Source organism: Poecilia reticulata, chromosome 17 (assembly GCF_904066995.2).
Source record: "Poecilia reticulata chromosome 17, P_reticulata-male-v2, whole genome shotgun sequence".
NCBI lineage: Eukaryota > Metazoa > Chordata > Actinopteri > Cyprinodontiformes > Poeciliidae > Poecilia > Poecilia reticulata.
This window is the reverse complement of record NC_088846.1, coordinates 28,268,077-28,293,411: the sequence shown is the minus strand read 5'-3', so window position 1 is coordinate 28,293,411 and position 25,335 is coordinate 28,268,077. Positions and strand designations below refer to the sequence as shown.

At 40.0% G+C, this 25,335-nt stretch overlaps 3 protein-coding genes across 8 annotated transcripts in view; 2 read left to right on the top strand and 1 right to left on the bottom strand.

Annotated features, from left to right (window-relative positions):
- Positions 1–13,471, top strand: part of esyt2a (extended synaptotagmin-like protein 2a) — a 48,778-nt gene extending 35,307 nt beyond the window's left edge. Inside the window, exons 10-25 of one of the 4 annotated variants that reach the window (XM_008434739.3) lie at positions 11–181; positions 377–459; positions 892–940; positions 1,575–1,664; positions 1,847–1,942; positions 2,878–2,979; positions 5,721–5,783; positions 6,338–6,412; positions 7,131–7,217; positions 7,299–7,448; positions 7,545–7,981; positions 9,271–9,369; positions 9,459–9,590; positions 9,676–9,781; positions 9,931–9,980; positions 10,555–13,471. In XM_008434739.3, the coding sequence (XP_008432961.2) occupies positions 11–181; positions 377–459; positions 892–940; positions 1,575–1,664; positions 1,847–1,942; positions 2,878–2,979; positions 5,721–5,783; positions 6,338–6,412; positions 7,131–7,217; positions 7,299–7,448; positions 7,545–7,981; positions 9,271–9,369; positions 9,459–9,590; positions 9,676–9,781; positions 9,931–9,980; positions 10,555–10,591 (1,827 nt within the window). In that variant the 3' untranslated portion in view covers positions 10,592–13,471. The remainder of the gene's footprint in view (positions 1–10; positions 182–376; positions 460–891; positions 941–1,574; positions 1,665–1,846; positions 1,943–2,877; positions 2,980–5,720; positions 5,784–6,337; positions 6,413–7,130; positions 7,218–7,298; positions 7,449–7,544; positions 7,982–9,270; positions 9,370–9,458; positions 9,591–9,675; positions 9,782–9,930; positions 9,981–10,554) is intronic. The other 3 variants (XM_008434741.3, XM_008434740.3, XM_008434742.3) reach the window with 3 other exon arrangements.
- Positions 11,931–20,224, bottom strand: LOC103480006 (properdin). 2 transcript variants are annotated; one of them, XR_014084169.1, is made up of 12 exons: positions 20,021–20,224; positions 19,122–19,260; positions 18,354–18,511; positions 18,099–18,266; positions 17,253–17,450; positions 17,005–17,172; positions 16,737–16,928; positions 16,072–16,245; positions 15,562–15,759; positions 14,412–14,523; positions 14,116–14,328; positions 11,931–14,079 (listed from the first exon to the last, which is right to left on the bottom strand). XR_014084169.1 is itself a non-coding variant. In XM_008434744.3 (11 exons), exons 1-11 carry the CDS (start codon positions 20,082–20,084, stop codon positions 14,199–14,201), a joined length of 1,701 nt encoding a protein of 566 aa, XP_008432966.2. In that variant the 5' UTR covers positions 20,085–20,224; the 3' UTR covers positions 11,931–14,198. The 2 variants fall into 2 exon arrangements, 1 of the variants encoding a protein (XP_008432966.2); XM_008434744.3 differs by having other exon boundaries at positions 11,931–14,328.
- Positions 20,225–21,599: 1,375 nt separating this feature from the next.
- Positions 21,600–25,335, top strand: part of LOC103480019 (receptor-type tyrosine-protein phosphatase N2-like) — a 187,743-nt gene continuing 184,007 nt past the window's right edge. The window contains exon 1 of one of the 2 annotated variants that reach the window (XM_008434755.3): positions 21,600–21,893. In XM_008434755.3, coding sequence (XP_008432977.3) covers positions 21,800–21,893 — 94 coding nt within the window. In that variant the 5' untranslated portion in view covers positions 21,600–21,799. Of the gene's footprint in view, positions 21,894–23,795; positions 23,872–25,335 lie in introns of those variants that run through there. The other variant, XM_017309950.2, reaches the window with a different exon arrangement.

The window sequence follows — 25,335 nt, the reverse complement described above, 5'->3', positions numbered from 1 at the left end:
CACTCCTAAGGCCTTGATAAGAATCCACTTCATTGAGGCCCAGAACCTACTGGCCAAGGACAGGATCCTGGGAATCAAGGGCAAGTCTGACCCATATGGACTCATCCGGGTCGGCCCAAAGGAAGCCAAGAGCAAAGTCATCAAAGATACGGTCAATCCTCGTTGGAACGAGGTCCATGAGGTGATTCAGTTTCTTGCCTTTGCTCTTAGTTGCTCTTAGTTGTGCCGTAAACTGAAGATGTTTATGTAGGACGTACATACGGATTGTTGTTGATGTTCTTTGGTTGATTTTTAGTGGGTTTTTTTAATTACCAGTCTATTGGTAATTCAGGAAGTTTAAGCGAGCATTAATGTTTGTTTATGTGTTGCTCTTCAGTTCTTGATGTACGATAACACTGCAAAAACGATGGAAATTGAACTGTTTGATGAAGACCAAAACGACGATGACAAACTGGGAAAGTAGGTTCTTTTTGTTTCACTGACGGTAACATTGAGCTACATAAAAAACTGCCTTTCATTAACTATTACACTGTGTGCACAATTATTATGTCAGCGAGTATTTTGGCCACATTTTTAGTGATATTTAACAGTGGAGAATATGGCAAAATTAACATTTAAGGCAGTTTTAAAGATTAATTTTGCATGATGTATTATAATCATGCCATACATGATTATAATACATAATACATGTATTATCGTGATAATACATAATACAATTATCATGTATTATCATAATTGAAATTTATCACAATACATTTTTCACATTAAATTAAACAATCCGATAAATGTTAAATGATACGATAAATAGTTTTGCACATGGTGCATACAAGCTTAAAAAAAAGCATTTGCCCTGTAAAACTTTCTTAGCTAACGTGTTTTTACGTGTTTCAGTGTGATGATCGACTTGACTGAACTCAAGAAGGGACAAATTGTGGAGGAGGTGATTATTTTTTCATAGTTTTTAGTAATAAATGTTGAATTTGCAAAGAGTTTTTGCAGGGAAAAATTCTTCTTTCTTTCATTTTTTTCTTTTAAAATTGTCTGTAATACCTCGAAAGATGCAAAAATCTTCAGCTGCTTAAACTCAAAAACAATTGTCAAATATTTAGATTTTTCTAGTCTTGGACGTTATCTTAAGACGTTTCCCATCATTATGGTTTATGGAACAATCCATAATCCATAAAGTTAATAAACAAGTGAGTGTTAATTATGACTTTTTTAATGTAAAAAAAAAAAGTTTTATCTAAAGACATTATTTGCAAAAGGCTCTTAAAATAAACATGCTGAGATGGGAAGAAATATAATAGAAAAATATAAAATATTGGTTGAAATAATTTTCATAATAATAGAGACAAAATGTTTCTATTTTTGTTACTGACTTTGCTTTTTTAAGGCGTCCAGTTATAAGCTTTATCCGTTGTACCCATTTGTATTGATTAATATCGATAAAAATAAGGTTTTTATTGCTTTCTTAAGAAACTTTAAGATTTATTTTTAAAAAATGTAGTGGATACTCCCAGCCTGAGCTGGAAAACAATCAGGTATTGGTTATTGATTACTTTCCCTCCTCTTAGTGGTTCGATCTGGAAGATGTTCCCAAAGGGAAGCTGCACCTGAAGATGGAGTGGTTTTGTCTGCTGCCCTCACCTGAGAAGCTGGACCAGGTAGAACTGCACAGCTTTTCTTCCAAACAGAACCAGAACCAGACTCTGGTTCAGAACCAGACTCTGGTTCAGAACCAGACTCTGGATCAGAACCAGACTCTGGTTCAGAACCAGACTCGGTTTCAGGTCCCATATGAAGGAAAAGTGTCTCTCTGATCTGATCTGTTCTTCTTCCCTCGCAGGCGCTGCTGCAGATCCGGGCGAACGGCTCTAGCGCCACCGACGGGCTGTCGTCTGCAGTGCTCGTAGTCTTCCTGGACTCGGCCAGAAACCTGTCGGTGAGTCAGTTGGTTTATAATCAACGGAGCTGATTTTAGGTTTTACAGGCTTTAAGTGGAACTAATGAATCAGTTTTAAGGCTTGGAGCGTTCTCAGTTTTTAGGAATATTGTGAAGCCGTAACGGTTGCAGCAGTCTTGATTTCTCTTTTTGTGTGTGTTTAAATTACCTTTGTTTTTAGTTAAAAATGATAGATAAATGTAATCTCTCTTATCTACTTTCTTGCTTTTCTCTCGTTCTATTTTCCATCTTGTCCTAAAAGGTAAAGCAGTTGCAAATCTGACATATCCATTTGAATTAATTGGTTTTATTCTGTTAACGTGATTTATTGCTTCAACTAAACTTGCAAAACTATTGTTGACGTTTTTTCTGTTAAGGCATTAATATAAATACAGCAATACAGTCAGTGAAGCATAACTCGCGTTAGCCATCTCTAATATTATTATTATTATTTATTATTATTATTATTATTATTATTATTATTATTATTATTATTATTATTATTATTATTATCTAATAATAATAATAATAATATTATTATTATTATCTAATATTATTATCTAATATTATTATTATTATTATCTAATATTATTTCTACTCGTTTTGTGACTTTATTTTCTACAGAAGAAATGATCCCTTATGTATTTCTACTTGTATTATTTACATTCGTATTCTGTCTGATGTGCAGCTTTTTGAACTGATCACATTCAACAAATTCTTGAATTATTTACAAAAGATTTAAACTTGTAAAATTACGACACCTTAACTGTGTTTGAGACTAGTTTGAGTTTAGTTTGAGAGTGAAAACAGGAACTCTGTTTTATTAGCAAGCACACATCAGATCAAGCACAGGCTTCACTTTTCTCCTCTCAGCCTCCTCTGCTTTTTCTTCTTCTTCTGCTCCTCCTCCTCCGTGCCTCCTCGCTGCTCTGAAGAGCGTCTTCGAGGGGAACTTGGGTTCAGGCTGCTTAAAAGAGAGGCGCTCGGCGGGCCTCGTGTTCTGTGAGAACACCTCTTCTCTCTATAGGACCTTGTTTGTGAGTCCACTAGCTGATCTCTGCATCTTAGAGCGGTATGAGGAATGCTGAAGAGTGATTATGCCCCATTTTGCCTGAACAGCACGAATCCTCTCCAGTGCATGGGTTTGAATCCTTGTCTTACCGTAATAAGTTGGTAAAGTTTCTGTTGGGGTTTCCAAAAGCGAAAGGAAAGGATGGGACATAAAATGCATCCAAAAATCTACACAAAAACAGAGAAAACTTTATACTTTATCACATTTAGTGGCAGTCTTTCTGCTAAACCTCTGCATGCACATCCAATTAAATAAGCATAACTTTCAATTGGTGAGGTTGTTTTATTTTTACTTTGCATGAAAAACTCATCATTGGGTATTTGTAACATAAGGTTGATGGGAAAGTTAAGAAGACAAGAGGGATTAACATGTCTGCATCTCTGTAGACGACTCGACCAGAAACGGTTCCATGCAGTCAGTATATCTCTTTAAAGAGACATTACAACCAGTTTTATAATCAATGGAAGCTCGACTGCAGGTGATCAATTTCTACTTATCACCTAGAGTTAAATGTTATATTTTAAAAAGAAAAAATCTCAAAAATGTAATTTATTTTATAGGGAAACATTCAATATGCAATAAGTGTTGCTGTATTCTGCTTTAAGTTCATAGCAAACGTCATCATCAGACAGTAAGTATTGAAAAAACATATTTAAAAAATAATATTCGTCACTGATTTAAAGTAAAAAGTTGTTTCTGTTTGACTTCTTCTACAAAACAACCAAGCTGTAGTTTCTAATTGACGTAACCACCTCTTTGAATTCCCTAATTTTTTGTGCCGCATTAAGCAACAAATGTCACTGAATATGCTTACGGTGAAAAGAGCCTGAAGGTTTGGTGCTTCAATACTTAGCCAACACTTCAAAATGTTATTATCTAGATGTGCAAAGCTTTTAGAGACGCCCTTAAAAACCTGAAGCTGTAATTACATTTAAAAGTGGGTTTGCAACGTATTAATTCACTGGGGCTGCATACATATGACACACATCAGATTTTTTTTGTATAAAATGTTGAAACCCATGTATTCTTTTGCATCTATTTTACATTAATGTGTCTCACAGAATCTCAAATAGCACACGTTTGGGTTTGTAGCGTAGCAAAACGTGACGTTTATGGCCTATAAATGCTGCTGTAAAGCACAGTGTCGGGTATTTAAACTAATTAGGAAGGAGTCATGCATGTTTAGTTTGGGGAGGTATTCAGAGCAGTGAAGGCAAATTGTGTGTTTTTTGGATTGCTTCCCTTCAATCATCCCTGGTTTCCCTTAAACTGTTTGTACAGTAAAAGATGGACAAGTTCAGCTTTTCAGCCGTTGCAACGTTGACCTCACTCCAGGTCTCTGGGGTTAAACATGAAGGTGAAAACATGCAGTGAGACCAACTTCTGAAGCTGTTGGGCCCCAGCTGGTGATCAGAGGAAACGCTGATTTTAACCAGTTGGGTTCTGTCCATCTTTTATATGCAGTTTATGGTTTGAAGTCATTGTGTGTTCAGTTTTTCCCTCTTCCCTTGACGAGTTCCTCAGAAACCCTGCAAATCAGAATATGCACGCTCAGGTATCTTGCTCTGCTCATGTGACTCACAGCATCACATATGCTGGTAAAAATATGACTTTGTGTGAAATGGAAAGCTCGACACCAGCAGAGTTCACACTGTTCCAGTGGATCTATTCCAGCTTCCTTTCCTCTGAGGTTTATTTATCTTTTATTGTCCTTAAGGTGAGTCAGAGTTCATTCACACCAAACATCACAATAAAGACATCAGAATACAACGCAGTGATCAGATGCACTCGTATCAGAACATGCATTTGGCTTTTGCTTGTTTTGTATTAAATATCACAGCAGAAGCACTCCACACCAAAGCAGTGCAGCAGTGCATTGCTTTGGTGTGGAGCGCTGTAGAAAGCAGAAACGATCCTTAACATTTTTTGACGCGTTTCATTACAGGATAACCTAGTAAAACACATTAGGTGCATTTATTGTGATAAACTTCTTGTCATGATTGGGATTTTTGATTTATTGTCGTAATGAGTTCCAATTAGTGACATTTAAAAATCCTAAAAACTGTCTGGATTGTCAGTGTTAGTTTTACTGTTTTTTCCACTTTTTGTTCAATGAAAATATAAATAACTATCAAAAAAATCACAGTTACTGTGAGCAGTTTTTAAAGCCCTCCTGAATAAGTGTATTATTCCACGAGCTGATGGTGTTTTGGTGCTATGACTGCTGTGCCACGCAGAAGTAATAAATATTACTTATTGTCTCTTTTATCTTTATCACAATAGTACAGCAAAATGTCACAATAAAACATTTATTCCATATCACCCACCTCTGCTGTAGATGATCTAATGTCAGTATTTTGTTCTGAATACCACTAGAGGGAGCTCTCTGACCAGTTTGTTCCAAATAAATGTTGAATAATCTTATTTCCAGTGTAAATTTTCTGTCTGGATGTTGTTTATTCAGCTCTACCTGTTGCTCCATTAACTGGGGAATGACATTAACCATGTGATCATCCATGTTGTCTCTGTCTGTCTCACTCTGGGTGCATCCCAATCCTTTGGTGATGCTGGCGGTGGTGGTGTGCTTCATCAACTTCTCCTCCTCCTCTTCCTCCCCGCATGCCCTCCCCTAATTAACCTCCCGGTCTGTGTGTGTGTGTGTGTGTTACTCTCTCCTGCCTTCACTTCACTGGGGGAAAATCAAAGCGCAATCCGTTAGAGTTCAACCAGACGGGGCTGAGGAAGGCCTCGATCAGTAAGGCCATCAAGGTAACGGCAACAGAGAACACAAACCGTAGAGGAAACACGGAGACGTCTCCACAAACACACAGCTACAGCAGGAGTTTTACTTTAATCCACTCAGAGCTGCTTTCATTTACTGACCATCATGTCGCCCGACTAAAGCTGTGTCCAACAGTGTGTGTCGTATTTAACAGCATTACTGCCTGAGCTACATTCATGCTTTACGATTGAATTTCTTCTTCGAATTGAATCTGGTGATTTTTTTTTTTTCTGGACTTTTTTGGGTTATGGGACTTTTACCTGCTCTTTCCCAAAGTTTCTATTCTAAATCTTCTGTTTTTACAGCCCAAAATTAATACTTGATGAGCTCAACTTAATGTTTCTTTACTCTTATGAAACTCTTATGTGTTTATAAGTGGATTATTTTGAGGAAAAAAGAAGCCATTCTGAACGTTGAGCTCATTTTTCTGAAAACATAATTGGCTCCATTGCTGTTCAGGTTGTGTTAGGAAAACCTTTGTTTTGATCAGAGCTTCTCATTATTCCTGTTGGTTCATTGAAACCTGTTTGTTTTCCTGCAGTCCGGTAAAAAAGTGACCAGTGATCCCAGTCCAATGGTCCAGTTCAGAGTGGGTCACCAGTCCTTAGACAGCAAGGTGAGAGCACATGTGGTTTACAGAGTTACTTCAACTTTGCATCAGCGGAGAGTTCTGGTTCTGAATATCGTTCGTTCAGACTAAAGCTGGGCGATATGACTTAAATAATAAAAGCTCAGACTTTTTCAAACCAGAAGTTTTTCTGCTCTCTTCATTTTCTGGGGGAAAAAAGAAAATGATTTCCAAGAAGTGGCTTTTATGTCATCATCCCTCCTGTGGGTTATAGACCAGACTATGAGAACTTCTGATCGATAAAGATAATGTAGTCATAATATTAGCATCAGCAATGATTAGTTAACCAAGTGTCACTATGTGGTGGTATTGTAAAACCGAAACCCCGGGGACAAATCATGATTTGAAACGATACAGAGCCACAACAAACCTCACTGTGTTCAAAGAGTCCAGACTCAAGTCAGATCCTGCAGCCCTGACTTTATTCTTGTAATGAAAAAAAGAAAAGGTTAAAAATAAAAGCTGTGAGACATTCTTGTCAAACAAGATGGCAGGCTTGATGGAAGAAAAAAAAAAATCTAAATTTCCCGAAAAATTAAATCTTAAAAAACCACAAATTTGAATAATCGATGCTGTTGATTTGTCACCAGCCCCATTCCAGACTCTGCTCTTCCTCTCAGATCAGCCGGCTGTCTGAACTACGCTACACCGTCTGTTTTACCCTCTGAAAGTTGAACTCAGTCTTTCATCTGCTTCTTTTTTCCAGATCAAATATAAAACCAATGAACCGGTGTGGGAGGAAAACTTCACCTTCCTCATCCACAACCCAAAACTGCAAGAGCTGCAGGTGGAGGTGAGGACGTTTCCATCTGTTCGGTGACTCAGAGTGTTTCCCTCGTCCCTCCGCTGAGCGTTTTAACCCCGGCTGTTTCAGGTGAAGGATACGAAGCATGAGTGTTCGTTGGGGACGCTGGCTCTGCCCCTCACCCGCCTCCTAGAGGCGGAGGACATGACTCTGAGCCAGCGCTTCCCCCTCAAGACCTCCGGACCCAGCTGCACCCTCAAGATGAAGATGGCTCTGCGGGTGAAGCACCTTGGAAATCAGTCACCTTCACTCTCGACTTTTACGTCTTTGTTGAGCTTTTAATTGTTTTTCTATTATTATTATTATTTCCATCAGGTGTTGTCTCTTGAAAAGATACCAGCCTCGCCTTCCACCTCCACCCCGTCGTCCGTCCAGGTCCGCAAGTCCAGCTCCGCCAACCCCAACCCCACCCCACAACCCTCCGTCTCCTCAGATGCCAGCATGCCTCCGCCCTCCATCTCAGACGTCCCCCGCTCCTCCACCGCCTCCGTCCAGGACCTGTCCAACCGGCGGAAGGAGTCGGAGCTCCCAGTGAAGTCCATGGGCAGCATGGACTTGGAGCAGGCTGGTGATGGAGGAGGAGCTGGAGGTAAGAGCCTAGCAGAGACTGGGAAGAGCACATCCTACCTGGCTATCTCTGGGTCCCAGCAGTTCCTGAACGGGGGCAAGGAGCCAACGCCCAGCATCGCTTCGGATATTTCCAACCCCTACGCTGCTCAGGAGCTGCAGCAGAGACTCCAGCAGCTGCCCAAGTGAGTGTAGTCAAAGCTGCAGGATGCAACTTTCAAAAACATTTTTTTTGACTTATTTGTTGAAATTGTCACCATGTTTGTTACGGGAGATGTAATCTGTGAAAAAAATGTAGCTCCTCTGCCTTCTGCCAGCGCTAACTACAACCAACCAATCAGACGCAGGTCTTAGCGCTGTTAATCACCCTCTTCACCCTGCTACGCTACCACAGTGTAGTCAGCAGGGCCACCGGTGACGATGGATAAACGTCTTTCTGTAACGTTGAGTTGCTGCTCCGCCAGTAGCACATGGAGAACTCGAGGATGATTGACAGCGCTAAGCTCCGCCTTCTGGCTTTGATTGTTTGTTTTTTTTGTTTGTTTGTTAGCATTGCATTTCTTAGTGGCTAGTAAATAAAAGTATTTCTAAAACATGCATGAAAGAATCAAAACATCACATCAGGAATGATTTTTATGAAAGAATAACATTATAACATCATATAAACCTTTAAGATGTGGATCTAAGAGAGATTTTCTGTCATACTGATGAATTAGTATTATAATTTAGAGCCTAAAGCTTCAGAATTTGTTTGTTGTGAGTAACATTATTTCTCTCATTAAAGTTTATGGGAGTATATTAGTTACTAAACAACAGCATAAAAACCCCAAGGAAGGTTCAGGTCGTATCTAACAGCCTTAAAGCAAAAGTTTATAAATTGTTACAATCTAAAAATGAGTCTGCATTAGGTGGCTTACAGACGTCATCAAGTCCAGATCAGAGAACGAGTATATATTAAAAATAAAAGTTCATAACACCTGTCATATATTGGCCAACAATGACTGTGCTCCCAACAGCGATGTGATCATCAGTGCCCCTGAGCCGACAACACTGTGGTAATGTTCCCAGTTTTAGCTGAATGTTCTTCACTTTGCATTCAGAGTTGCACTTTAAATCTGTTTGAATGGATCAAAAAGCTCATTCACTTCGTTTTAAACTATCAGGAAAAGACATTTTGGCACGAATTTAAATAAATAGTAGATCACAAAGCCCTCAGGGTCCTAAACGCTACATTTAAATAGTAAAAATAGTTGAACAAGTTTTTACAGCTCAATCTAAAGACAATAACAGGCTTTGTCTTGACCACACTGTTGCTTTTTATCCATACTTAAAATGTATTTTTTCTTTTGCACTGTCTTTTTATCATCCATGTGTGTAATGTGTAGATTTATCGTCTTTTCACTGGAGCTGATCAGCTTTTCACTCTGAATCAGAAACTGTGTGTAAGCAGACGTGTTGTTTTCTGTGTGTGCAGTGGTGCAGTGTCCAGTAACAGCCCACTGGGCAGCATCCAGCTGACCATCCGGTACAGCACGCAGAGGAACAGGCTCATCGTGGTCGTTCACGCCTGCAGGTCGGCGGCCGTCAGAATAATCACAGCAACACCTTTGCTTTTTGTCAGGAAACTCCGTTTTTTTAGACTCTTTTTGTTGACTCCTGCAGAAACCTGATCGCTTTCACCGATCACGGCTCAACCCCGTACGCCCGTCTCTACCTGCTTCCTGACAAAAGGAGGTCGGGACGGAGGAAAACTCACACGCACAAGAAAACACAGAATCCGAAATTCGACGAAACGTAAGTCAAACGGTTGAAGCTCATTTCGTTTTCGTGCCTGGCTGCGATGTGGCTGATGGAAAGTTCGTTTCTCCTCCCTGGTCAGGTTTGAGTTCTCCGTTACCTGGATCGAGCTCAGTAGTCGCAACCTGGATGTTGCAGTGAAGAACAGCAGAGGTCTGCTCTCCAAACATAAAGGTCTTCTTGGAAAGGTGCTTTCTAATTATAAGTTTATTATGTAGTTGCTTAAAGACGTCTTAAAATGTGTGAATTAGTTTCCTGGCTGTGGGAAAATCTGTATAGCTTGGCGTCCATAATCTTTCTTAATCAATTAAATCTTTTTTTTTTTTTATCGCATCAGGTCTTGGTGGATTTAAATCATGACGATTTAACCAAAGGTTGGACACAATGGTACGTTTTTTCTAATGTTTGGCAGGGATACTATTTTAAAAACTTTTATTTCATCTCCTACTAGTAGCCTACTTTTTTTTTTTTTACACTAGTCTACGTACGGTTTTCATACCACAGTTTTATTTTGCCCTGAAAATTAAATTCAGCCACTGCTAGAGATGGGAAGCCTCAGAAACCAATTATACACTTTTGTTAAAATCTTAATTTTTTATGTTCAGAGAGATTATTTTTTAAGCCACTTTTAATTTGGTTTGAATTGACAACAAAACTGTTGAACTTTTACACTGATATTTATGTCCTTAAACAGCAATGAATGATTTTCCTGATGGATTTTTGTGCTTGAACAACACAAGGCTGCATGGAAAAACTTCACTAATAAATATCTCTGCAAAGGCCCCCGGTAGTCCACCTCCATCATATTTCAATGTTTTTAACAATTACAATCATATAAAAAGTGGCTGGAGTTTTGACTCTCTCCGCCTGTTGGGTTGCATCCCATTCGTCTCTTTGTTCGTCTCGACCTAAAATTCAAAATGTTCACTTCTAAACTTTCCTAAATGTCTTTTTGCTGCAGGTATGACCTGACTATCGACGGAAAACCTCGACCATAAGAAGTCTTCATCATCACCACCACCACCATGCTTCCACTTATGTCCACAGTACATTTTTTTAATTATTCTCGCGCCTTTTAGATGTGTAAAAGCTAAGAGAAAAGCAGCTTTAGACACTCATTAATCACATCAGTCGCAAGGCAAGGCTTCCCTTTAAGAAGCGAGTAAAGAATTGCAGAAATGTAAAGAGAGTATATACAAGTTAATGTGCCAAGATGGAAGTTTTATCCCGTATTTATAGAAGCTAGAACGGTTTATTTTCTGTTGCCACATACACTATATATGTGTGTTTGTATATAGTGTAAAATGATGTTGGACAAACTAAAAGACGGTTTATATTCTGCACATATTAGAGAGGCTGGTGTCTTAATGGCCAAAGGATTGTGTGTAATTTAATCTGATTTTCTTCTATTTTATTTCATCCAAACATTCTTTATTTTTGTTGAAGGGGAGTGTGTGTGTGTGTGTGTGTGTGTGTCGGACCAAAGACACGAGAAGTATTTTATTGCTTTAGTTGAGATAACACAGCTACACGCTGGCTTTTTAACACTGTTATAAAAATAAACAAACATGGGTGAAAGAACCAAAGAAGAAGAAATTCACTCACAGAGTTGCCAATGGGGTTTGTTTGCTGTGCAGAAACACTCTTGTTACGATGAAATAAGCCCATTACCAAGTGTTACCGTTTTTGTAACTGAATGTGACCCTTTGCACATGAATATTTTAAAACCTGATAACAATCATTAGTATTGAGTGTCAACATTACGTCTAGAGAAGTGGATGGAAAAGCCATTAAATGGTTACGTTTTAGAGATGGTTGTTTTTAAAGAGAAATCTTTCCATTCAGATCAAGCCTGTTCAAATGGGACGTCGCAGCAAAAAGACAGTTAAATTAGCTGTTGTCTTATAATAGACCAACAATAGGACTGGTCTATATTTGATCATACAGGCTAAAATAACCAAACATGCTGCTGCAGTTTTTGTTTTTAGCATGTTTTAAATAGCTGCAAAATGTTGGCTGCAGGTATTGCCTTCAATTTCTTGATTGTAATGAAGCCACTATGTGTAGATTTAGCAGGTTTTCCTATGTAAATCTGATTAAAGCAAAACGTGCATTATCAGCTAGTTTAATTTTCTAATTTGGAATAGTCACAGCTAAAGTTTTTAACGGTTTCAATTAAATATTACATTAAAATTGAGTGTTTCTAATCATTTTTTGCTTTAGTTCAATGTTGCTGTCGCGTTACTGAAAACAAATTCTTATCACTTTATAAGTTTGGGCCAGTATGGAAAAAATACAAAGAAATTAAAATGCGTACATTCCAGAATTTATTGTCTATCCATAAATAAATACATTTAAATAGCCTTTTTTTTTTTTTTTTGCCAAATCACATTGTGAGTTTGTGATTTGGCAAAAATCCTGTCTGAGAAGTCGGGCTCCTTCAGAAGTAAAAAATAAATAAAACGAAACAAAACAAGAACATTAGTAAACAGTTTGTACTGAAATGTCCATCCTGAGTGACTTTAAAGGGAAATCTTGGGAAAGTATCTAATTTTCAAATGAAAATTTTGTAGGATTTAGTGCTTTAATGGAAACTAAACAATGGTTGGTCGTTTTTGAACTGGTCCAGATTAAAATTTAGTTTTTTCAAAGTTCATTTTTAAAAAGTTTCGCATAAACACAGCATCACTTCGTATTGATCTACATGAAAGCACCTGGTGCATTCAAAACACTGTAGTAACCACTGCATGCCACGCCTGCAGGTGGCGCTGTAGTGCTGTAAATGTTAATGCACCATAAAGATGCACCTGGGATTAAAGGGTTAATTTAGCAGTGGGGTTTGTGGACGCTCTGGTTTCACGTTTTTGCAGTTAAACACAAGTGGAAAACTCAACACATAATTCTGCATTTTATTTATTTATTTTATTGCCAGCGTTGCTCTTTTCATCCATCTGACTTGCAGTGCGCAGCAGCACGTTGGGGAGGTACACGCTGCTCTGACTCCGATCCGGTTCCAGTCCTGCTTCCAGAGTAAAACCAGTTCATTTGGACTGGAAACATGATGGAGGCTTTTTGGAAGATCTACTTGACGTTTTCATTCCTGACTAAATCTACACACAGTGACTTTAAAATCGTAAAATGTGTAAATTTGGAACCATTTTAACCTTCATAACTCTCACAGCGGGCCTGGTTGTCGCTTATTTTACGATGAGCTCTGTTGTCAGTACTTTGACTTGTTCACATTCTGTCTATAGAAACATTCAGTCTTAACTTTTTGTTTTTCACGTTGTATTTAAAAGGAAACTCAGAAGATGGCTTTTAATTATTATTTTTTTTCTATATATACATTTTATTGAGCAGTGCTTTTACTTTACAGCTCTGCTTCGTGAGGGAATCGTCTGACCAGCAGCATAATGCAGGTCTTGGTATGAAACTTTAGATAAATCTGCTGCTGCTGTTTGACACTACAGAGGCAGCAGCTTGACCTTTGACCTTCTGAACACCTACAACCTGTCGATTTCTGCATGTTGCGTTTACATCAAGCATTGAGAAAGTATTTTAAATGTGTATATGAATAGTTCTGTGTGTTTTCCAGCCTTTTTTGTCCTGTTCTGTTTTGTAAGAAGCGTTGCGTTCTCCTGGAAGCCCGTCGGCTTTGAAAAGCCTCTGAGGCCGACGTCGTCTTCTAAAGGTGGTTCTTCTCCTCCGTCTTTTTAATTTATCTTGTGCCTTACGAAACGCGTGAGCCAGAGATGATACTGTATGTATACGTGCTGGGAAAGAGGCGGCCGGATGCCACGGTGTGTCTGAATGTCTCTTTGACGTCTTTCAAACTGAATAAAGAGCTTTAAGCTGGCAGAAGCAGCACAACGCTGGTACATCTGGTGTGTTTTTTTATATTTCATGCAAAAATTATGTCTGCAAAAACCAACTAAATTAGTTTTATTTTATTTTATTTTTCTCCCTGTTCTTTTTCTGTTGCTTATGTCTTTATTTTGTGTGTTACTATCCCTGTTCTTTACCTTGTTGGGCACTTTGTTGTTGTTTTTTAAAGCAGTTGGAGCTGATGCAGTGCAGATGGACACTGTAATTCTTTTAGGAATCAGACGATCTTAAATGAACGTATTTTTCTTTCTATCAGCCACATCGTTCATTTAAATTTTTTTTGTTTTGTTTTGTTTTCATTAGAATATAATAGTATGTCGGGCCACAAACGACAGACTGAGGACTTTGGCCCAAAACATTTAGAAACCGTAAAAAGAACATTCTTAAGGCTAATCTTTTGGATACAGAATAACTTTAAATAAGACGAGTGAACGACTTCCTTTGTTTGCGACTGGAAAACTGGCTGAGTTTTTAGTGTGACTTATTTCCTAATATTGAATTACTATTTCAGAAGCGGAAGAAACACTTTTTATTCTTATTTTAAAGCTATTACAATAATAAAGAATCTGATGTGGATGTATAAAGTGTGATATCACAAAAAGCGAGGCAACAAATGTGCCCATCTAGCAGAGTAAAAAGACTTTTTAAAATGCAGTTTCTGCTAATATTCCACAAAGAAAGCTAGCTTTGACATTCCTGAAGTTGTGGGCTGATGCGTTGTTAGGTGCAGGGAGGGACATTAAGGCAGTCTTCAAGTTCATACTTCTTCCCTCCGTCAGGAACCGCGCCACAGTCGGCCTTTGGCTTTCCATGGAAATGTGCTGGTTCCCGCTGACGACCAATAGTTGGACTGAAAACACATTTTAAAAAAATTTTTTAGTAAAACCTGTTTTGCAAGGACTGTAGACTCTGACTGTCTAGATTAAAACATACCTGTAGTCGCTGTAGTCAGGTGTACAGATGAGGAACCTCCTGCGTTTAGACGAGGCTCCGCAGGCCGGTGTGCATAAACTCCAAGGCTCCCAGCCGTCCCAGGTTCCTTTCACTGTAACGCACGGTGTCAGTTTGTGAAGCTGTTCCAGAAACTAAAGGGACAGTTTTATGCATGTTCCAGACACATGGTGCCAAACTGTTAAGTTCGGTTGTTAAATAAATACCATATATTTCAAATGTGACTTAAGACATTTTAATTTAATGCTTTGAAATTGAGCCTCTGTCGCTTTAAAAACTCCGGCTCTTTCTGAAGCTCCGCCTTCAGGAGGTCGTCACAGCATTGCTCCTCTATTAAGCCTTTAATAACTTGTTTACTTGTGTTCCTCTCGCATTACGAGCTTTCCTGCTGCGCCGTTTCACCAGGGAGCGATAATTACTGCTGGCTAGTCTGAAGGAGCTGAGTGGGGCGTCGTGGAGGACGGCTGCTGCTCTGTGAGGCCCAGGCTCGGTGTAGTTCTGAGGAGGAGCTGCATCTCGAAGGCGGGGCTAGGTCCACCCAGCCGTTTTGCACAACTGAATGGTTGCCATGGAGATGAAAGGATTTCTCAAACATGTAAGAAATTATGTAACGTCGTAAAACCCACAAAAGTCGATTTTACAAATTACAATACAATTGGGGACTGAGGGACTCAGAGCCGCTGCTCCTCCACGTCGAGAGGAGCCAGTTGAGGCTCGGGCATCTGGTCAGGATGCCTCCTGGACGCCTCCCTGGTGAGGAGTTCCGGGCACGTCCCACCGGGAGCAGGCCTCGGGGAAGACCCAGGACACGCTGGAGGGACTATGTCTCTCGGCTGTCCTGGGAACGCCTTGGGATTCCCCCGGAGGAGCTGGAAGAAGTGGCTGGGGAGGGAAGTCTGGGCCTCCCTTCTGAAGCTGCTGCCCCCGCGACCCGACCCCGGATAAGCGGAAGAGGATGGATGGACGATACAATTGGTTTTCAGACAGCTACAGGCATCAGATATCCATAAAAAATATATATAGATAACTTCAAGTAACTATTTACATTGAATTTGTGCCTCACACGATTGAGCTAGCTGTCGATTAATCTAATAGAAAAAGGCAGGAAAGGGTTAAAAGAGTCTGCACTCACAATAGCACTTGTCAACGTTGTAGCAGACCTGAGTGTCTGTCAACTTTCCGTCGGTGCAGATGGAGCCGTTGTGAGCTCGATGCAGGCAGGAGCGGCTCCGAGTCTGCTTGCCCCCCGTTGTCAGGCACCGGATGTCTCTCCCTCCCCAGGGGTACGTACAGGCACTCCAGGCGGTCCACTCGCCCCACACGCCGTCCACTGCAAACCAACACGGTTTTATATTGATAAGTGATATTTTCATTTTTTTTCTATCTTTCAATATTTAATGTTAAGGTGTGTTTAGATGTTTGGGACCTTTACAGTCCAGCTTTTTAAGGCATTACTCTTTAAAATTCTCAAAGTTGTACTTTTGTTCGGGTCAATTTGAAGAGAACAGCACCAAAAGTTCAGCTATTATTAAGTAAGTCGCATCAACTTACTTTCGGACGGATCATATGAGTGACACCAGAAATGTGAGAAACTTTCTGGAGAAGCAATAAAATGAACCTGATGTCCTTGAACCTGCTGTACCTGGGCAGTGGACTTGTGTTGAGCAAAGTTTGGTTTGCTTGTCGTTTCCAGGACATGGACGGCCGCCATGATCGGGAGCAGGGTTGTTGCATCTCCTCTCCGAGGCCTGAAGAGCCACGCCACATGTAACAGGGCATGGAGTGAAGGCTGACCAAGGACCCCAGTTGCCATCCACTGAAAAAGACAGATTTATGAATGGGAATAATATATTGTTAATTATCTCTGTGTGGACCGATGGGAGCCTTGGACTTTAATTTAAAACCTTAGTGCTGTAAGCAGATCACATTCATCCATTTTCTAAAGGGTCATTGGGAGATTGGTGTTTATTTTCAGTTGGGAAAAACCTAACATCCTGGAGAAGTTGCCTCCAGGATGTTGGGCAACTTCTTCACATGTTGGGCAACTTCTTGTACAGGTTAAACATTCATCCATACATGCAGAAACTCCTAAGGGCCATTTAGAAGGACTATTTAACCTTAAATGTATTTTTGATCGGAGGCTGGCTGCCCATGGGAAACCTAAGATCGCACCAGATGGACACTGAAGTTCCAGGTAGGGAACTTTTTGGTTGATCAGCTGGTGGTAGGGATGAGCTCTGTCGGTACATCTGTGGATGTTATTGGGTACATGTTGGTGGTCATATTTAAAGAGGCATGCAGGTATACCTGGGCAATGAGGTAGGTGGTTGCAGTGCTCAGTTTGGGAGTTGTCACCTTGGCATTCATTACCAGGTGGGTTCAACGATGGGGCCGGGTTAGAACAAGATCGATGGCGCGTCCTCAATGAAGCTCTGCCAGGTGGGATGCAGGAATTCGAACAGTCGCCCCAGTTTGACCAACCGGACCAGACTCCATGGACTGAAAGACGATGATATTCACATCATGTTTGCATTTGAGTGTCGTAGGTTTAATAATGTGCGTGTTTGTGGCTTACCAGGACAGGGACTACTACAGACGCTGCTCTGAGTGCTTGGCCCCTCACAATGTTTTCCACCATATTTAGGGCTGGGGCTGTCACACCGCCTAAATGACATCTTCAGACCCTCTCCACAAGAGACGGAGCAGGGGCCAGGTGGAAACCAGAACCCCCAGTTGCCGTCCACTGAAGAAAAAGTCAATCTTAGCTTATTGCTTCCTACTGCTATGTAAGAGACTAGGTCATCAGTGAGCTTCCCCTCTTACCTGGACAATTAGGGATCTCGCTGCAGTCCTGCGTCTCAAAAGCATCACCAGGACAGTTGTTGCCTGGTGGCACGGTGTCAGCAGAGGGGGCTGGGTTGGAGCAGGTGCGCTGTCGGACTCTTGTGGGCATGTTTTGGTCAGTGATACATGAACCAGAGCACTGTGACCAAGCGTCCCAACTCGACCAACTTCCATGGACTGAACCATAAAACAGAAGAACACAGACTGTGACAACATTTAATTAACTTAAAGGGTAGAATAAATCCGCAGGCTGCACAGTGGCGCAGTTGGTAGAACTGTTGCCTTCCAGCAAGAAGGTTCTGGGTTCGATTCCCGACCCCGGTCTTTCTGCATGGAGTTTGCATGTTCTCCCTGTGTATGGTGGGTTTTCTCCGGGTACTCCGGTTTCCTCCCACAGTCCAAAAACATGACTGTCAGGTTAATTGGCCTCTCCAAATTGTCCCTAGGTGTGTGTGTGTGTGTGTGTGTGCATGGTTGTTTGTCCTGTGTGTCTCTGTGTTGCCCTGCGACAGACTGGCGACCTGTCCAGGGTGACCCCGGCTCTCGCCCGGAACGTTAGCTAGAGATGGGCACCAGCAACCCTCCTGACCCCACTAAGGGACAAGGGTGTGAGAAAATGGATGGATGTTAGAATAAATCTTGATCTTGTTACATAAACACTTTGGATCCACTGTTGCCAACCCTGGTTCTTCAATGTGCATAACAGTGAACCCTGAGGAGGCCTGGGGTCCATTGATAAAGATATCTGGGTTGGCTTTCCTGGACCTTTTGATCATTTACCTGAACATTACATTGTCTTGGAGCTGAAAATAGAGCCGACCTCACCTGGACACCTGTTGCTGGCCTCACAGGACTCTTTCTCTTCTTCAGGGCCAGTGCATGCTGAGCGACACTCAGGAGGACTGGAGCAGACTCTCTGTCTCGTTCGGGTTCCTGTTCCTCCACAGGTGACTGAGCATGGAGTCCAGGGGTTCCATAAGCCCCAGCCCTTGTCTTACTCAAAAATACATGATAAACATTAAGGAATCAAGGTGTAGAGTCTTTCAGTGTTTCTTGTATAACTTTTGAGTATTTACATACCATTGCAGCAGGTGCCGCTGCACACGTCTGTCTGCAGTGTGTCCTGCGGGTTCTCACACTCTCCAAAGCCATGACACTTCCTGCTTCTCTGTTTCACGCCCGCTCCACACAGAACATTGCAGAATGACCAAGACGTCCAGGGAGACCATGTAGGTGGACTGGAAGCACAAGTTTGTTTTTATTTTTTTAACAAGTGTTTGGTTTCAGGACAAGCACAGCTTTATGGACGTTTGTTCCAGATTTGTGCTACGTGGAAACTGATGCTGCTTCTCCAGGTCGGTCCTGGTTCTGGGAGTGCAGAATCTTTAATTTGTTGTGGTGCTAAACCGTTCAGTGATTTCTAAACTAATATCAGTATTTTACAGTCTATTCAGCTACAGGGAGCCTATTCAAGCTCACGTATGGGTTTGAATAGATCTTGTCTTCAGCTGACAGAACTCTGACTTTGTAACTGTCTGTATGTGACTGAAGGTTCAGGTTTGAGGAAAGACCCATAGAGCACCAACCCTGGGATCCCTGCAGTTGTAGGTCCATCAGTTCAGTACGGTTTGGATGGAGCTACTGGTTTCACACAACACATTCTGCTGAATGCAGGAGAGAAACAGCACTGCTAGCAACAAGCACAACACACTAATGGACCCCGTTTGTCATCTAATATGATGCAACATTTGGTATTTGGGTCCAGTTGGTGGTGGAAGCTCTCCTGAATATACCGAACCGCACCGACCTGCTCCACACCGCTGAGTGGAAACGAGCGACTCTGCTTACCCACAGGACCGACACGATCCATCTTCTGCTTCGTAGCCGTATTGGGAGTTCTGACAGCAGTCATCTTGGTTCACAACGCCCAGATCTTCACTGCACTCACCTGTGGTCAGGTCGAAGGAACCAAAACACCGCACACACTCTGCACACACACAAACATATTTATTCAGTAAAAGAAGACCAGGACGAAACATTTTATCTGTTTAGTCAAAGTTTCTGTTCCATCAGGATAGTTCTGCAGAACTCTTGAGTCTTTACTTTCAGGCCTGTTTTTGTCATGTCCATCAGAGGAGTACCCAGGATTTCAACACAGGAGAAAATTTGTCTTTCGCAATTTTCAGGCAAACCTTTGAACGAGCAAACATGAATCTGTGGAGGTTTGCTGTTATTTGACAGCTGACGGTAAAACAGAGCTGTTTTCTCGTATTATTATGACACAATTACAATTAGCATTAACAATATAATATTATTGATTGTAAAAAATAACATTAGCATCTCATGAAATTAAGTATCACAGAGGATAAAAACATAAGAAAACCAGGAGTGCATTTTTATTGTGGTTCTTCACTCAGACTGCAGGTTACAGAAAGGAATACTGTACTGCTGGTTTGAACAGTATTTTTATGTACATGTTACTGTTTTGTACTTTTAAATTTATTTTGTATGTTTTGTATTCACAAGATGATTTTTTTGTGCACTCTTTAACCTTTAACAATACTTAACAGATTTCACTTCTTCTGCTACTGTTCTGTCTAAAAGGATTTTGTGATGCTCAGATGTAGAAGAACATAAAACTTAGAGGAGAAAGTTTTGCGCTGCGTTTTGAAAAGAGCCCCACAGGTTTTCTCTTTTTGTCACGCTAAGCTGAAAGTCTGGCTGAATGCATTTATATTTGGACTTACCTGAGCGCTCCACAGAAACCAGCAGAGGAACCAAAACCACCAGAAACCTGAACGTTTCCTTCATCCTGGAGATCCTGGACAGAATTAAAGCTTCACTTTCCTTTTCCCCTGAAACTGGTTCTGGTTCTGGTTCTGGTCCGCCCCTCTGACCTTCCGCTGATTCAGAATCTGTTGGATGAGCCGTTGATCAACATCTGGTCCTCATTTCTGCAAACTGAGATAAGTGGGGTCAGGAGGTCATCAGGGCCTGTACAGCCGTCAAAGTCCACTGTATGTATTTATTTATTTTTAATGTAAGCATTAAATTCTTATTTTCATTTTTAAAATTCTTATATTTGTACAAATTGTGCAATTGAGGCTTCCTGATAGATTTATGACAGAATTAAGGTTGTTAGGCTAACAAGCATTTTATTTAATGACGTATATAAAGATGATTCTGCAGCGATATTTATCAAACGTACTCTTACAAAGTTATTTATTTATATTTAGATGCGATTCAAGGATTTCGAGTTGATTTTGTTCCTGTTTCTGCAGAAACGTTTTGCTCAATGTTTAAGCAATCGGAACTGTTTCAGCGTTCCCTCCGCCCCTCTCGATGTGCTGACCTTCACTTTCTTTGACATTTCTTCACATAATGTGTGTCATCTTGAAGTGTTTTTCATTTTGAAATATGAACAGCTAAAATGCTGCAACACCAGTTTAATATTTTACTTCATATATACAAACTTGTTTTAACCAGGAAAAACAGGTTTGTACACTCAAAATGGAAAAAGACAGTAAATCTGACTCATCTTTTTCATGTAAAAGGACTAAAGTTAATCCTATTTGTTAAAGGATAGTTTAATTAATGAGGGAGAATTTTTTTCATATGTTTTTATTCCCTCAGTCAGTCCAGCCTGCATGATATCAAGGCTTTGCAAGATGATTCTGCTTATTTCACAAGACCTGAGATAACTGGAGGTGCACCTTTGGATGTAAAACATTTAAAACTCACCGCTTAAATTGGTGACATCATGAAAAAAATAAAATTAAAAAATATCAAATTTCAAGGTTGTGTCCAAAGTCACAGGTGTCCTTCATGTTTTAGGTGTTATTCTGCTTCAACACAACTGAACTTCATTAGTTTTTAGAAGCAGTATGTTAGTTACTGTTGGAGGCTTGAATGCTGACTGACTGCAAGCAGGAAGGAATGACATCCACATCAGAACTGATCTCACATCAGCTTTAAATCTTCATGATCCCAGTCAAAACTACCATATGATGCAATGGTTCTTGTGTTACTTGCTTAGAAATGTGCAAATGAAATATGTCCAAACCATATGTCCAATAAATCTGCCATGAGTTTTAATAAAGTACTAAAAAGAAGAAAAAAAACTGCTGTTTTCCAACTTTAGATTCTCTTTCATGTCCAGATCTGATGCAAAGCCGGACTGATGCATCGATGTTTGGAAACAAAGTCTACAGAAATGATTTAAAAGTCTCATCATCCTTCTTCTTTTTAAGCTATTGGAGAATAAACGTCTTATGGAGCAGAACATTCTAGGAGCGTGAGGTTTATTGTGAAAGGTTTCAGTCGGAAGCGCTTCCGTGGTGATGATGCTGTGAGCGGCCGAGCCTCCAGCAGCAGAAACGCCCTGCATCCTCTCTGCTCTCCCCCAGCATCCATCCAGCCTCCGCCAGCCGGGAAGGGGCCGCTGTGGACGGCAGGACAGACCCAGCAGACCCCGCTGAAACCGATGGCCTTTTAAAGCCTCCGGAGAAAATAAACCCAGCCGAGAAATGGATTCCCTGCCTTCCTCCTTCCTGCTCTTCCTCCTCCTCCTCCTCATCACTTCCCCGCTCTGCTCCCCTGCTGCTGCTGACAGGAGAATCGGTGAGTTTTAGATCTAAATATGATTATTAATGACAAGCAGCTGCAGAGGTTTTCATTACTGAACCTGACAAATCCAGACGTGTTCCTGCTGGAGATGTGTGATCTGTGTCAACACTGGACCAGGAAGCGACGGGCTTCACCTGAGCCGGAGAAAAACAAACACGGAGGATCTGGAATTCATTTCGCGACAGTAATCCTCCGCAGATCACAACCTGGCAGGAAAACCAGGAACCCTGAGCCTGAGGAGCGAGAGGTCAGGGAAAATGACCAAAAATATGAATATGAGATCATATTATTTACTATTACACTTTTTAAAATGTGGAAAAATATAATTTATTTTAAGCATCAAAAACGTAAATATATACGAATATATCTTTGAAAAGTAAGTTGAACAAATGAAAAAGTATAATATGTATTTTAATAATATCAATTTCATATATTTAAACAAGCAAACACTTTAAAAATATTTTTAATGAAAAGCAACAATCTGAATCCATAATGAATGAGCAACAAAAATGTTAAATAATAAATGAACACACACACACACACACACACACACACACACACACACACACACACACACACACACACACACACACACACACACGCACATACACACACACACGCACACACACACACACACAACTGTATGTGTATGAATGTGTGTGTGTGTGTGCGACAATAGGAATAATTGCAATAAACATTATCACTTAAGTTAAATCAGATATGCAAAAACATGTAAACAACAATTAAAATTAAAGTACAAAAAATCTAGAATCAGTACAGGATAAATACCAAGATTAAGTTGCATAAAAATCTAAACAACTAATAATGGATGGTACAAATTTAATGCATAAATTAAATTGTTTGAAAATGTGGCCAAAATGTAGTTTGTCTGAAAAATTTAAATACAAATTTTAGGACTTGAATAAAGTTACCAAACCTCTCTAATGAAATAAGAGAAGTTTTATTTACATAAACAAGCCATGTAAACAAAAATTAATGTACACATACTTATACAAAGAAGATGTTTCTAGAAAATAGAGTTTGTATCAAATTTTAAATTGCAAACTGTTGCAATGAAGAGAAAACATCCATTAGTGCCAAATCAATGATAAACGAGACGACACACACTCCGGTGTCCGTCGTTTCTTCCTTACAGATGCACATATTGATCGGAAATTTGAAGTGCGAGTTTATGACGTCTCCGGCACAAATATCATCTATTTATAGATGATATCTAACATCACCCCACTGACTTCACCGTGTGGAGGCTGCAGGGTGAGGAGACCGAGCTGGGAGAGGCTGCTCGCAGGGAGACCCCCCCGCTCCTCCTCCTCCTCCTCCTCCTCCTCCTCTCTTCCTCATATTATATAAGAAGCTCGCTGAGAGAGAGTATGGCTGCTTCAGTCTGCTGAGGAGACGAGCCACTAAAGTCATAAAGTCAAGATCTGTAGATAATATTTGGAAATAAAACAATGTAGATATTAAACACAGCATGCAGTGATTTATAACTGTAGCTACTTTTCCAAATGTTCCTATGTCTGTCTCAAGCTGGTGGTCCGCGGGCGCCCCTTAGTGGTCTGCGAGGTACTGCACGTAAACAACCGTTGGTTTTCCGTGACGTTCAGTTAGCTCAAAGTGCGACGCTAAGAGGAATAGAACAGGAATTAAGTCTTTGAGAAATTTTGTGAACTGAAGGAAACATAGAGGATATTTATAATGTTATTTATCTTTATAATTCAAAATTTAAAAATAGAATTTAATGGGTGGGGAGTAGTGTGGCTACACAATACAGTAGGTGGCAGTATGTACCTTGAAGTTGCTTGCGGTCCGCCATTATAGAAAAGAAGAAGAGGAAGAAGCAAGTGCAGCGCTACTGTTAGCTTACCAGAGACTTGTGTTTGAAAATAACAAATGGCTTCAGACCAGGTCACTAAAAAGAAAGCCTGGAGATATCGGTGGAGAGTTTCTCAGGGTGAGTTGCGGAACTTTTGTTTTTGAACACTATTACGATGTATACAAGCATGCAGATCTCTGTCTGCGGTGTCTGAATGCTACATGCAGGTTGAGGCGGTGAACAGAGCTCCGCCCCACGCCGACTAACTGCACCGTAACATCTAAAATAAAATTATTTATGTTGGACTTTCTACTGGCTGAAAGAAAAGGTTTGTTTTTGCCAAAGCAACTCAGGTCTATTTTTCTCTTATTATGCTTCTAAATTACAAATAGCCATACATTTTATTACTGCTCACAACACTTGTAGTGCAAAGAACTTTTTTTTTTATTTCCAGGCGTTTCCTGTCATTTGAAAGTTGAGAATTTGTAAATACTGAAAACGCCCTGAATAGACATGTTCATGGTTTTATCAAGGCCAGTCACATTTACAAAACAGCTTCACTTTAGGAGGAACAAAAACAATGAGTTATGAGACTAATATTTTCATTTCAGGTTGTATATTTTAAGATGTTGTGTTATTGCGGGGTGATTTCTAGTTTAGGTCCTCCTTGAATGTTTGTTAAATGGGGTAAGTGGTCCTTGGCCTGAAAAGGTTTGAGAAACACTGATCTAGATCTACATTGACCTAGTTTATAATGTAAATATTTTAGCACACTTGAATTAAGACAAAACTAACTTACAAGCATCTTACAGGAGCTTGCTTTAAATCAGGAATTCCTTAAAATTGATTTAAAAAAGTACTATTTCCACTATCAGATTATTTCACTTAACATGGAAAAAATATCATGTCATAAGTGAGATAATCTACAAATTGAGCTAGTTCTTTTTTATATCAGTATTAAGTAATTACTGACCTAAAGAAAGCTTCTCTATCTTGTTAAAAAGTTATTTCTAAGTTAGTTTTGTCTAACTAGACAACACTTGGTAATACTTTGTATTTTTGTAGTGTACATTTGTAACAAGTAATTCACTCAGCTTTACCACTTTTTTCGCTTTATTTCCTATTAAAAGCTGACACATCAAATCTGTAATTCTTGGAGAGGCAGCAGCCGTGCAGCTGCAGGTCGGAGGTCAAATGTTGCTCTTTCATATCAAACCAAGCCAGACATTTGAGCAGGATGAATGCAGGCATGTGTGAAAAAGTGGATGGATGGATGAATAAATGAAGTTTGGATGGATGCTTGGAAAGAAAGATGTGCTGCAAACTTAGTTATGCAGGAAAAATCTGAGTAATAGTTTTTAAATTCACTGTAATTATATTAAAATGTGAAAAAATGTTTAAGTAGGTCAGCAGAAGCTTGGCGATGGAGTAAAAAAAAGAGAGAGTACAAAATTCAATCAGTTTTCTTTTGGGTGTTTCACATAGATGCAATGATACAAGCATAAAAATAAAGTAAATGTTATCAGTACATTCATAAAAACAACATAATTTGTAGAAGTTTTTAAAATTCTCATAGAAAGATCCTAAACTTAAGCATTTCAT